Source organism: Oncorhynchus gorbuscha, linkage group LG01, assembly GCF_021184085.1.
Source record: "Oncorhynchus gorbuscha isolate QuinsamMale2020 ecotype Even-year linkage group LG01, OgorEven_v1.0, whole genome shotgun sequence".
NCBI classification, from domain to species: domain Eukaryota; kingdom Metazoa; phylum Chordata; class Actinopteri; order Salmoniformes; family Salmonidae; genus Oncorhynchus; species Oncorhynchus gorbuscha.
Window position 1 is genome coordinate 19552529 of NC_060173.1, and position 14937 is coordinate 19567465.

General features: G+C 40.0%; 1 protein-coding gene across 2 annotated transcripts in view; it reads right to left on the reverse strand.

The window, feature by feature from the left end:
* Positions 1–327: 327 nt before the first annotated feature.
* Positions 328–14937, reverse strand: part of LOC124034304 (polypeptide N-acetylgalactosaminyltransferase 18-like) — an 87626-nt gene continuing 73016 nt past the window's right edge. The window contains exons 9-10 of one of the 2 annotated variants that reach the window (XM_046347323.1): positions 13601–13765; positions 328–1679 (exon numbers count right to left, since the gene is read on the reverse strand). In XM_046347323.1, the coding sequence (XP_046203279.1) occupies positions 1530–1679; positions 13601–13765 (315 nt within the window). In that variant the 3' untranslated portion in view covers positions 328–1529. The remainder of the gene's footprint in view (positions 1680–13600; positions 13766–14937) is intronic. The other variant, XM_046347314.1, reaches the window with a different exon arrangement.

A 14937-nucleotide genomic window follows, 5' to 3' on the forward strand; every position in this document is an offset into this window, starting at 1 on the left:
AGTGCTTTATCCGGGTAGCCGGAAAATAGAGCATTGCAGTAGTCTAACCTAGAAGTGACAAAAGCATGGATTAATTTTTCTGCATCATTTTTGGACAGAAAGTTTCTGATTTTTGCAATGTTACGTAGATGGAAAAAAGCTGTCCTCGAAATGGTCTTGATATGTTCTTCAAAAGAGAGATCAGGGTCCAGAGTAACGCCGAGGTCCTTCACAGTTTTATTTGAGACGACTGTACAACCATTAAGATTAATTGTCAGATTCAACAGAAGATCTCTTTGTTTCTTGGGACCTAGAACAAGCATCTCTGTATGAGTGTAAAGGGCTGTCCTGTCCCATAGAAGCACATTTGTTATCAGAAATTCTGGTGGTGTATGTGGATGCTGTGCTTCCTCCACTGCTTCAACAATTAGTGTAAATTGCCTGTGACAGATACAAGCATGAACATGAACGGAGTGATGCGTTTTGAGTGCCATCACGTGCATCTTTCATGACTTTTAACTCAATTTCTAGAAGCTAATGAGGACTGACATGTTAAATCGATGAAAACATCTCTCCTGCACTCCTCTTCAGGAACCAAGTCATAATTTAAGAATATATTTCTCTGTAGGACACGCAAGCAGTGTAGTGAAACGGGAGTTAGTTCTACAAAGTACTTTTAATTAGCAACATATGAAAACCAACACGAAAGCATTCATTTCCCATTTGAAATATACAGGACATTAAGTAAATGAAATCAGTGTCCTTACATTGGTAATAACAGTGATAACATAAGGACATTTGTTTCATCATACAGAGGATATTATTACTGGACGTTTCATTCATGCTCCATTATTACCCAGCTGCTGCTGTCAACAAGTCCTGTATTTCTCAGGATATGGGGAAAATAATGATTGCATTCTTTGCAAAAGCCTACATTTTTATGCGTTGTGAAAAATAATTATTGTATCAAATAGACTATTAAGGTGTCTTCACAAAAACCAATCTGAGATGGACCATCTTGATTGACTTTCACAAGAGCATAAGGAATTACTCAGGATGGATAATCAGCCACAGAATATATTTTTTTCTCATCAGCATTTTTACTGAAGGTTTTTATAAATATCCAGCATATACACATGTAAAAAGTGTGTATATTCGCGACAGTTCCTCGAACCCGACCACTTGATCTTATAATAAAATCTGTCTACAAACAAACCTGAGACATAAAAGAAACCAGAATAAGAAAGGTTTTTCAAACACATGCTACACAGTAGCAGAAATTACATGATGTATATTAGAGCCAATGCCAGCCTAAATTCAGCATAACAAAAGACAATCTGACACTTAAATCCCACATCCACTATGAATCCAGGAATTGTTTAATATTGATCAAATCATGTCTGAGTCTAAGAGATTGCATACTTCTAATTCAATTCTTGCCGTCCTCAATAAATATATAGTTTTAAGAAGCAAAGCTTCTATGTGTCTGTCAGTCACAGATCCAGTGTTCACCATGGGCAACTCTTTCCCCTGCAGGACTCAGGATCCCCTCATTGGCGAGTGTAGGTTGACAGTAGGTTGGTGATTGTCCATTTTTGACCAGAACACTTCTGTATGGCCAGCTGGTAGCCAAACTCCATTTCACTGCTCGCGACAAGCTCCAGACAATGCTTGGACTTCCTGTTCTCTATGGAACCTCCCTATAGGACACAAAGCATATTACAACGTTGAATCATGCAGTCATTTCACTGTGCTGAAATGCATTGTGTCCATCAGGGAGCTCCGACTTCCACCGTAATGGCAGGCCATTTAAAATCAATAGGATAGTTAGTTGTACATCTGTAATCACATATCAGTAAAATGAATGCAGATGATGGATCTTTTAATAATGTCAATCTATAGACAGGTTGGTTGTTTAGCAACAAAACTGACTAGTGCGCAACTACGGGGCAAAACAGACAGGGTTGCCTTGGACTTAACATGTAAACTACAATTAGTCTCCATGTTTATTGAAAACAAATACATTTGCACATTGAGCACTTGTCTCTCAAATACATTGTTACATTGATTCGCCGCACCTTAGCACTCACGCACACACCCATACAGACCCACACAGACATACACGTCACAAATGCTGACATGATTGCTAAATACTGCACAATTTAAAAAGGGTAGGAAGAATGAGTTAACTCTCCAAAGTAACAACACGCTTTGGTCAAAGACTTAGTAACTTATACATTTATTTTAACTAGATTATGAATGACTTTGTAGTTATTAAAACTGGCTAACGTTAGCCACACCCAGGGGTGAAAGTAGATTTAATTTCTTCCCGGTATGGGATCTATGTGTGCTGTGGCAGACCAGGGGATTTGGTCAAGACATTTACACAGATCAGACAATTGTATTAGCTCAGTTGCAAGGGTGTTTAGTCCAGACCTGAATCCAATCGAGAATCTGTGGAAAGAACTGAAAACTGCTGTTCACAAATGCTCTCCATCCAACCAGTTACTAGAATTGGGATTATTTGCTTAAGTATTTTTACCTGAGAACTGCAACAAAAACAGTAGCTAAGTGGAATGGACATCGTATTCTGATTAAAGTCATTGTGGGAATTTCGAGTTGAATCTAGAGGCATTCAGCCATTGCATTCTAAAAAATCTTATTTGGTTAGCAAGCTAGCTAAATTTAACATAACTAGCTAGCTACGTCTCTGCAAATTAAGTCTTTGCTCTTATCTAAAGAAATGCCTGGCAATGGGTTTATGGTTTAATTTTAATTTTCTGTAAGTTTTCAATCAAATTGTTGCTCAAAACAGCAGGCATAATGGATGTTTTAGCACCACCAGAGAGACAGGCCACTCTACTGCTGATGCTAGCTACCATCCAAGAACACAGAGTGCTTTAAAGGGTCTGTGCAGAAACATCGACTTTTGGGTGAAAAAATGTAAAATCTTAAAATTTTCAAAAGTTAAATGTAACTTGTTAACTTTGACAGCCCTAGTAATAATATTCCTTATATCTTTATTATGGTAGAAAAGAGGTACTGTGCCTTCAGACATTATTCACACCCCTAGACTTTTCCACATTTTGTTGTATCCCAGTCTGAATTTAAAATGGATTAAATTGGGATTTTTGGTCACTGGCCTACATACAATACCACAATGTCAGTGGAATTTGTCAACATTTTTACAAATGAATAGAAAATTAAAAAGTTGAAATGTTGAGTCAATAAGTAATCAACCTCTTTGTAATGGCAAGCCAAAAATGTGCTTAACAAGTCACATAATAAATTGCATGGACTGTGAGTGACTGTGTGCAATAATAGTGTGTAACATGATTTTTGACTGGCTACCTTATCTCTGTAACCCACACATACAGATAATTTTAAGGTCCCTCAATCGAGCAGTGAATGTCAAACAGAGATTCAATCACAACGATCAAGGACGTTTTCCAATACCTCACAAAGGACACCAATTGGTAGATAGGAGAGAGAAAAAACAGACATTGACTATCCCTTTGAGCATGGTGAAGTTATTAATTACAGTTAGTAACAGTTTTGCATTAACTCGTGTTCAAAATGTATGGAAAGACTTGTCTTGCAATGATCAACAAAGAACCTGACAGAGCTTGAATCATTTTTAAAAGAATAATGTGCAAATATTGTACATTCCGGTTGTGCAAAACTCCTAGAGACTTACCCCAAAAGACTCAGCTGTAATTGCTGCCAAAGTGATTCTAACATGTAAATGAGATATTTATGCATTTCATTATCAATAAATGTTTAAAAAAAATAAGATATATTTTTTTTGTCCCATTTTGAATTCAGGCTGTAACAACAAAATGTGGAATACTTCAAGGGGTATGAATACTTTCTGAAGGCACCGTACATAATGGTGAATCACATCGAATCAAATAAGGCCACTGTCAAACTGCTTTTTACACACCATAAAACACAAATTGGAATTACATTTTAAAATCAGGGATCATGTTTAAGATACTTTTCATTATTACTGTTGTCTTTAATCTAATATTGCAAATCTAGCTAGTTTGTTACTTGGTCCATGCTTTTGAATTTTGGTCCTAGGTTGGTTGCACCATCTGTACCACATCATCTTGGTTGGTAGTCCTTACTATTACACCATATTTCACATAATGACATCGATGATGTCACAGAACTGGACAAAACTTTAAACTTGCTCTTTCTGAGCTCAGTGTTGATTTAATAGTCAAACAGTCAACATGGGCTTCTGTGGGCTCTTCAAGTGCCATAAGGCAAAAAGCTAAAAATCAAAGAAGATTGACATTGGAAATGAAGAGGGGGACAATATTAGCTCATCAAGGAGATTGATGTGCATCAGTGCTTATTTTTGCTACCTTTGGTTTGGTCTGTGGATTGGTCAACAATTGATTTTGAATACAAACATGTCATATTTGATATAAATGGAATGAAAGTCTGTTCTCTCCCTTCTCCTGTATCCTGCCCATGGAATAAGGTTGTAAGGCCCATGGCCTGAGTAGGTCTGATTAGTTCATGCTTTGTCTTGTAAGTTAGCCTTTGTGAATACTATCTAAGCATACAGATCCTATGTTAATGTCAGTATTGTCTTGTAACTTAAGCTTTATGCCTTGTATGTGAATCCTTTTATATTCGCTTCTCATGACCATTCCCAGATCTTACACAGCTAAATGCATAATAATTGCACATGGTTTAACTATAGTATCATATGGAGTCTGATATTCCGTTCAATAGACTTTGTTAACATACAAATTACATAGTCTTATGATGTGTTACATGTGAGGTATATACAGTATAATATATGCTTAGCCTATATGATAAATATTACTCCACTACACGTAGAGGTAGACCAGGCAGCTCATCACCTTCCACGATCCTGGCTAAAAAAGCCTCTGGATCTGGTGTGGGCAGAGGGGTGCATTGGCTTCCACTCCTAAGGGTACCTGCCCACCTTCCCTATATTTTACCTATCCTCAGGAGATAGCGCTGGCCAGGTGACGTCCATAATATTTTGCAAGATACATTGACACAACTTTTTCGTAGCAACCCCAATTAATTGTAAATGTCTTGGCTCCTACAACATGTCCCCTATGTGTCTCTGGCTGGTCAGGGGCAGGACTTATTTCCTCTACTTCTCCCCGGACCAGCCTCTGGTCATGCTACGGAACAGCACCAGCCCTAAACTGGTCATGGTGAGCCCCAAACCTGCTGTCTGCCATCAGTCTCATCCAAACAGCGAGGAGCCCGTGGACATGGAGAGCGGATCATTCAGGTGTCCGTTTCATGGCTCATGTTGCCACTGTCTTTCAGGTGTACCTCATGGCAGAGGTCCCACTGGTGAAAGTTGGTTTTAGCCCAAGTTGAGGGGGGATTGGCTATATTGGGATTGGGTGTAATCTCTTACAGCAGAGTTCCCACCATGTTGTGGCTGTTGCGTTTCATTTTTATCTTTCAACTTGAATGAGAAAAGACTAATCCGCTGAAGTTCCTTACTGGCATACCAAATAAAGGAGATTTTAGCATTGAATGTAGATTGCTTTGTTGTGATCATTTTAAATAGTATTTCAATAGTATACTGTATGTATTCTGTATACTGTATGTTTTAACTGTCTTTTTTCAATGTGTTAGATATTAGAAGGGTTTCTATAAATATTACATTGATTATAACGCTGTCATCTGCAAAACATACGGCAGGTTCACAGTGGTTAACAAATGCAAAACAGTTCAATGATTGCATATTGCTGTTATGTCTGAAACAAATTACATTTGATTTTCATCTCAGCAGTGCAGCTAGTAATTTATGCTGGTACAGACTGCTGTGCCCAGACTAACTATTGAACTCCAATACCGGAAGGCCCTAAATCTAAATTACTTAGATAATTAATTTAATTCCTAATTAATCTCTTCACTCCGATATGAATGAATTATTGCAGAGCCTGTTTATCCTGCACTCGTCTTTTTGCACATGTCAACTCCTCCACATTAGTGGGTATTTATTTTCTGTGTGCATAAAATTTGTGTTTGCTCCTCCACAGTGTGCTGAGGAGTGTGCTCTTTCCTTGGTCCCAGGGGAGAGGGTCTGAGATGGACTTTACATCTGGCAACGAACCAACTCTGCTCTCCTCTCCATACAACACTCTCATTCAATATCCTGAGTGGGCCAAACCCAAATATTGATTTGCTATCCTAAGTAGAAGCTGAAATTCATCTGGCTTTGAAGGTTGTGAGGCCTATGTGTCCTGCGCTCTGATTCGGGAATCAGGGAGCTTATGAACTTGGAAGTGTCACACTGTGTACCATCTACTGCTAGTCTGAAAGTAGAATCATAAGTTACAGGCACCAATACTGTCTACACACTGTTATCATGAAATAGCTATTTATTTTAAGGTACAATAGAAGGTGGGATTTGTTTTTCTTCAATGTATCATTCGCAATTCCTTGCACTGGGTCTGTCACAGTAGGTAGCCAATGTTCACAAATGGAATATATAGGAAACTTAATGCATCTTTAGATGGCAGTATTATAAATCAGTATGAGCACTCAGCAGACAGCATTTGATATGAAGATAAAAACAACACATTCTTCTGAAAACATTGTTTGTTGAACCGTCTGTGTAGGGTAGAAGGAGGCTGGAGTAGCTGTGGTAGTAAATTATGTATTATTCTGATAAGGCTGTCAAAGTTAATACGTTAATTAACGGAGTCAATTTAGTACCGCATTTATTACATCCATTCTCCACCCACAAATCAGGGTTTCCCCACAGACACTTTAAGTGAAACACAATGCGCTCCGCTGTTGGTCGGCAAGTAATTTCTTTCCCAGAAACTTCAGCCCAAATCTGCAAAGAGTCTGGTAGACTAAAGAGTCTAACTTTGTTAGCCAATACAGAAAGAAGAGGAGAAACACACAGCACATAGGCATAGCCAACCAATCATCTCCCACAACTGTTGTGTGATTCGCTAAAATTAAATGACAAATACAGTAGGTCACCCCCATTGAATTCTATGGTTACTCCAACTAAGGCAAACTTTGAATCATTGATACCCCAGATTTATATGCACTGTGTGCAATAGCCTGGGGATGAGCTTAGTTGGGAAGTAGCAGCAGCTATAGGTCTCACTGTGGTGCCAAAACATCCATTATGCGCACAACTTTGAGCAACAATTATTATATATATATATTTTTAAAATGTTTTTGAATTTTTACCCCTTTTCCTCCCCAATTTCGTGGTATCCAATTGTTTTTAGTAGCTACTATCTTGTCTCATCGCTACAACTCCCGTACGGGCTCGGGAGAGACGAAGGTTGAAAGTCATGCGTCCTCCGATACACAACCCAACCTAGCCGCACTGCTTCTTAACCTCTTCAACCTATGGGGGCGCTATGTCATTATTGGATAAAAAAACATGCCCGTTTTAAGCACAATATTTTGTCACGAAAAGATGCTCGACTATGCATATAATTGGCAGCTTTGGAAAGAAAACACTCTGACGTTTCCAAAACTGCAAAGATATTATCTGTGAGTGCCCCAGAACTGATGCTACAGGCGAAACCAAGATGAAACTTCAAACAGGAAATGAGCAGGATTTTTGACGCTCTGTTTTTCATTGTCTCCTTATATGGCTGTGAAAGCGCCATGAATTAGCCTGCCCTTTCTATCGTTTCTCCAAGTTGTCTGCAGCATTGTGACGTATTTGTAGGCATATAATTGGAAGATTGGCCATAAGAGACTACATTTACCAGGGGTCCGCCCGGTGTCCTTTGTTGAAATTGTTGCGTAATCTCCAAGCTCGCATTCATCCATGTGATTGAGACAGAGGAGACTTCCAGAAATGATATATCATGAAGAGATATGTGAAAAACACCTTGAGGATTGATTCTAAACAATGTTTACCATGTTTCAGTCGATATTATGGAGTTAATGTGGAAGAAAGTTTGGCGTTTGGATGAATGAATTTTCATTTTTTTTTGGTAGCCAAACATGACGCAGAAAACGGACCGATTTCTCCTGCACAAATAATCTTTCAGGAAAAAACGGAACATTTGCTATCTAACTGAGAGTCTCCTCATTGAAAACATCAGAAGTTCTTCAAAGGTAAATTATTTTATTTGAATGGTTTTCTGGTTTTTGTGAAAATGTTGCCTGCTGAATGCTAACGCTAAATGCTAACGCTAAAAGCTAACGCTAGCTATCAATACTGTTACACAAATGCTTGTTTTGCTATGGTTGAGAAGCATATTTTTGAAAATCTGAGATGACAGTGTTGTTAACAAAAGGCTAAGCTTGAGAGCTAGCATATTTATTTCATTTAATTTGCAATTTTGATGAATAGTTAACATTGCGTTATGGTAATGAGCTTGAGGCTGTATTCACGATCCCGGATCCGGGATGGCTCGACGCAAGAAGTTAACACAGTGTGTATCCAACCCGGAAGCCAGCCGCACCAATGTGTCGGAGGAAACACTGTGCACCTGGCAACCTTGGTTAGCGCGCACTGCGCCCGGCCCATCACGGGAGTCGCTTGTGCGCGATGAGACAAGGACATCCCTACCGACCAAGCCCTCCCTAACCCGGACGACGCTAGGCCAATTGTGCGTCGCCCAATGGACCTCCCGGTCGCGGCCGGTTATGACAGTGCCTGGGCGCGAACCCAGAGTCTCTGATGGCACAGCTGGCGCTGCAGTACAGCGGAGCAACAATTATTTGAAGGAAAACATACAGAAAGTTCATCCATAAAAACATTCCAATACGTTTCTTTAGATAACAGCAAATACTTAATTTGTAGCTAGCTAGTTATGCTAGCTAGCGAACCAAATAAGAATGCTTAGAATGCAATGACTGAATGCCTCTAGATTCAACTCTAGAACACAACAGGAGGTCAAAAGGTCAAAAGATTTGAAGCTAACGAACCCAATTCTAACAGTAGCAGCTTGTGACTTATACAGAATTGTAACATGATATGTGATCCTCCATACCCATTACAGCTTAGCAAATCGAAAGCGTCGGCGCCCATTTTTCAACTAACCTTTCTTGGCGATAAGTTAAATCGAGAACAAAGAAAGTATATATTTTTTTAAAATAGTTTGACAGCCCTAATTGCTGAGCATCTCTGCTGAAGTGTGACTTTTTTTCTAGCTGAGCAGCTCTATGGAAATATGGTGCCAATAGGCATGGCTGCCTTGTTTCAGGCTCCAAAGCAAATTTGAAAAAAAAGATTTGATCACTTTATTAGCCCAAAACGTTCTTTGCATTATTATATACAGCCGGAAATAACCTTTGTATATCAGAGACGTGGTAACTCACCAGCATTGCGACCAGGAACACAACTTTCCTAAATTGGATAATTTGTTCTTACCGTCTGTCATGTTCTGACCATAGTTCTGTTATTTTATTCTTTGTTTTAGTATGGTTAGGGCGTGAGTTGGGGTGGGCGGTCTGTCTGTTTTTCTATGTTGGTTTTTGTGTTCGGCCTAGGATGGTTCTCAATCAGAGGCAGGTGTCGTTAGTTGTCTCTGAGAATCATACTTAGGTAGCCTGGGTTTCACTTTTGGTTTGTGGGTGTTTGTTTCCGTGTGTGTGTTTGGGCCACACGCTACGGTTTCGGTTTTGTAAATTCACGTTGTCATTTATTGTTTAGTGTTCTGAGTTTTAATTAAAAATCATCATGAACACTTAACACGCTGCTCTTTGGTCCGATCCTTACTCCTCCTCAGACGAAGAGGGTGATATCCATTACAGAAACACCCACCACAAGAGGACCAAGCAGCGTGGTAACAGGCAGCAGCAGCAGCGGCCGAAAACACAAGACTCCTGGGCTTGGGAGGAGATTTTGGACGGCAAGGGACCCTGGGCACAAGCAAGGGAATATCGCCGCCCTAAAGCAGAGCTGGAGGCAGAGAAAGCGGAGAGGCGCCGGTATGAGGAGGCAGCATGGCAGCGCGGCTGGAAGCCCGAGAGGCAGCCCCAAAAATGTATTGGGGGGAGGCGCACGGGGAGTGTGGCTAAGTCAGGTAGGAGACCTGAGCCAACTCCCCATGCTTACCGGAGAGCGAGAGGGACCGTGCAGACACCGTGTTATGCAGTGGAGCGCACGGTGTCCCCGGTGTGTGTGCATAGCCCGGTGTGATTAGGTAACCCCCATGAACTGTAAATCAGTAATTTCTCCCATAAAATTTCAAAGAAAAACTAAATCACACACACACACACACACACACACACACACACACACACACACACACACACACACACACACACACACACACACACACACACACACACACACACACACACACACACACACACACACACACACACACACACACACACACACACACACACACACACACACACACACACACACACACACACACACACAGCTTGCATAGAGACATACACTGCCTGCATTAGTTAACCTTGTTGGAACTATTAAAGAACCGTCAGACCGAAACTTTAGAAACCTGTTCTAGACCTCAGGTCGATAGTGCGTGGTGAGTTATGTGGCTCTAGAATGTTCTCGGACCGAGAAACAGCCTCGTACATTTGCAATAACTTCAATTCATTTTTGCATCACGAAAATGACGACATTTAAAAATGTCCCAGAGTCGCAAGACTAGGTGCATTGCGACCGCCTCAGCCCATATAGACGGACACCCAACGTTTCTGTCCGATAGCTCATTCAAGGACCCCGTAGCAAGGCATGGAAAAAAAGTGGATTTTAAGCACAAATTAGGGTCTTGCTCGGGCACCAAATGACCTATCGAGCCGGGATTTGGGGTTGCCTCAGCTAGGCCTACACATAACATCAGAAGTGGACCCGCAGCTAGAACGTAACTACGTTTTTTACATTTTTATTATGGTTTGAACAGTATGTGATAGTTGGAAAAAGTGGGTTTGGTGTCAGTTTGTATCAGTTTGGTGTCAGAATGATATCTAATTGACTGATGGACGGTGACTTGCTGGTGACTCTTGTCCATTTGGAATATGTTTAAACAGTGAGGTACCATCACCAAAGTGACATTCTGAAATCAACAATAACGAGCGATGGAGAGGAACCAGAATCACTGCCCAGCCATCCAGAGTTCATCGGGCCAGTCAATTTTGCATTTCTGCAGGATTTTTGAGCATGACAAATTTGTGATGGTACATGCCCATTGAAACATATTACAAATGCACGTGCATTTGTAATATGATTCAACAGTGAAAAAACATCACCAAATGGACATGATGAAATCAACACAACGAGTGATGGAGAGGAACCACTATCACTGCCCGTCCATCCTGTGTTCATCAGGCCAGTCAATTTAGCATTTCTGCAGGATTTTTGAGCACATCAAATTTCTTATGGCATTTGGCCCCAAAAAAGTGACTATGACTTTTGACTTCCTATGAAATCATATTGCAAATGGACAAAACATATGCCATATGCACAAGTAAAAATAAAATAAAAATTATGATAATAAAATTGGACAAAAGTATATTCATAGAGTTCTTACACATGTGTAATTGACAAAAAAAAGAAAAATTGAAAGAATTTTGTTGAATGGTCCAGAAAGCACTTTTTTAAGAGGTTGCTAGGTTTATGATTTTTTTTCCCAATTTTTCAAAATGTTGCTTTTGAATGTTCACTTGTGTTGCATTTGCAATATGAAAAACCACGGTGGAGCGTGAAGTGTTACACCTGGCATAAGCCAAATGGCATTTGCAATCAACTTTGAACGAAACGACGCCAAATTGAGTGGTATTGGACACCGTGTATATGGTTTGTCCAGTGCCAATGACTTACCATTCATTTTTGTCCATTTCAGGGGGGTGTTCCCTTACTTGGTTGTAAAATGTTGGTATGCTTTTGTAAGCGTGGCGCTGTCCTCCGATAATCGCATGGTATGCTTTCGCCGTAAAAGCTGAAATCTGACAAAGCGGCTGGATTAAAAAGAAGTTCATCTTTAAACCGATGTATAACACTTGTATTTTTTATGAATGTTTATTATGACCATTTTGAATTTGGCGCTCTGCAATTTCACCCCGGATGTTGTCTAGCGGAAGACCTGCACCAGAAAGGTTAAAGGCACAGTAATATATATAATAATATATGCTATTTAGCAGACGCTTTTATCCAAAGCGACTTACAGACAAGTGTGCATACATTCTATGTATGGGTGGTCCCAGGGATCGAACCCACTACCCTGGCGTTACAAGCGCCATGCTCTACCAACTGAGCTACAGAAGGACCACAGTCATCGTAGTGTATGTAAACTTCTGACCCACTGGAATTGTGATCCAGTGAATTATAAATTGAATAATCTGTCTGTTAACAATTGTTGAAACAATGATTGATTTAGCATGTGAGATCTAGTTTAAGTCTACCCTGACAAAACAGCTCACATATTCCCTGCTGCCTGTCCCACCTCCCTGGTAATATTCACTCCACCCGCTCTCCTGAATTAAGCATGCGTATACAGCAAGCGCTTTTCATGGCTTGGTTATACGCTGTGATGAGTATTTGCGAGAGGTGATTGTGTTTAACATTTCTGTAATTCACTTTTTATTGGGGATTTCAAGTGATGTCTGTGAAGGGGCAAATAAAAATGTACCAATAAAATAAGAAGCTTATAAAAATCGATGTGGGATCTCAGATTTATACTGCATTGTCCCTCTTAAACTCTTCCCTCAGGGTCAAACACAGTTCAATATTTCAAAAGTTCACTTATCAATAATTCAAAGCCCCTGATTGGCCGCTTCAGAGACCCCCCCCCCCCCCCCTATCTCTCTTCACATGGAGGCAGAAAGGACCTCTGGCTTCAAACACAGCTAAAGTTTCTGCTGGATTTTAAAGCAAGAGTCCTTGTACCCTCCCAAGAGGCAGCCCCCACAGCTTCTGATCAAACAGCCACCGACAAATTATTTTAGAATGGTAGTCCACTACGGTGACATAGGTATTTCATGGAATGATAGGTTGAATACTAACCAACCACTTTCCATTCTTCAGTAACTACTAAAGATTTCTAAATATGAAGTTTAATGACACACCCATTTATCCAGATTTTACTTCCACCATTACTCGTTCTTCATTTCAGAATCTTTGACTAAACTTTCCTTTCAACTATTAAAAATGAAGGAGCCCTTATTTGAACATCTATTGGTGATGCTCTCAAAAATATAAAAAGGACAAAGAAGTACATTTCGCATGTGATTTTTTGACAGCAGGGTGACATTAGGGTGAGATTTAATGCCATCGTCTGTAGTGGAGAAGATGCAAAGTCATTAGGCGATGTTCATTGTTCTCCACAGAGTGGATCTATTGTGTTTAATGAGACAGGGTCCAATGTTCCACTTTGGCTTTTCACATGGTGCGAATGCTTTTTTGTGACACTCCGTAATGTGAAACAAGGCCACTTGAGTGCGGGCTGGTGAACCACACTCTCAACCCACTAACAGAACCACTCTTCACATCTGCTCCTCTCCTTCAAATGCTCAACAGCCCAGTGCAGTGCCTTATTAGCCTGGTTCATCTACCACATTTGTAACTTTGTTTGTGACTAACTCAATACCCATCTGAACTGTACAGTGAATCTACATTCTCATGAGAGAAGACAGGAGTAGCCTTTACCTGAGTAAACTGCCAGGCGAGTTTCATGCGCTTGGCTGTGGCATAGCTGCACTCCAGGAGCCGCGGCCGACTGTTCACATCCACCAGGCACTTGTTGTCATCGTCGTCGATGGTGGGGCTCAAGACCCCCAGGTGTAGCTGCTGCGTGTTCGTGTAGTACACATTCTAGAGAAGTACCAGATGAGTGTCAAGCAAAAAGAACGATTAGTAACAAGGAACAGAAATGCTATGCATCTGACTGGAGGGACTGAATGCAAGCATCAGGGAGATAATTGGGTGGAATGATATTTGTCTTTCGCAAACAAGACATTTGATTTTATTTTATTAGGATCTCTTTTAGTCCCCATTTGGACTAATCTTCCAAGAGTCCTTAACATTAAAATACAATTTATAATACAAACACACTTTCACATATAACACACTATTACAAACATACATAATACACTAGCATAATGACCCAATAAATACTCAATCTAAAAAAAATATTGATTCTTCATCTACTATAGTCCCACAACATTATATACTATATTTAAATTGTTTTTAAATAATGTTTAAACTTATATATTGAAAGGTTTCTAGTTTGCTCAGTTAATTTATTCCATTTCTTTATTGCTCTAAATCGAAATGTTATTTAGCCCATTTCTTTTTTCTGTCTGGATAACGCATAGATGGTGGACAATCTATTCCTAGTATTTACGGAATGTCTGTCTCTTACCAACTGAATACCATTGTGAATAGAACTTGGCCATTTTAAATTATGTATATTATAAAATAAGATAAGTATGTTTTTTTCAATTATCTTGTCGATTGATGACCAATCAAGAACACTGCGCATGACTGCAACAGAAGAACCATATCTCCACCTTAACACAATCCTTGCTGCTTTATTCTGTGCATTCTGCAGCCTCCTAACTTCACTAGATGATGCATTTCCCCAGACCACCGAACAATAGTTCACTTGACTCTCAACCAATGCCTGTGTTATTTGCTGATTTTCCCTGGTAAATATTTAGCTATCCTTCTGATTATGCATGCTGTTTTAATATTTTTTTTTGACATAGATTAGTTATTTGAGACGACCATGATAAGCAGTTGTCTAGCTGCACTCCCAGTAGTTTGGTTTCTGACACTTCTTCAATTTGTACTCCTCCCATACTTAATTATATCCCATGCTGTTTTGGCCTTTTCCTAGTTGAACAGACCAACATAACTTAGGTTTTCTTGGTGTCTAAAGCAAGTTTGTTCTGCAAATATAGTAGCTTGAGTTTCAACCAAGGCATAGGGAAGGTCGTTGGTGTATATTAAGTAGAGAAGTGGCCCAAGGCAGCTGCCCTGCG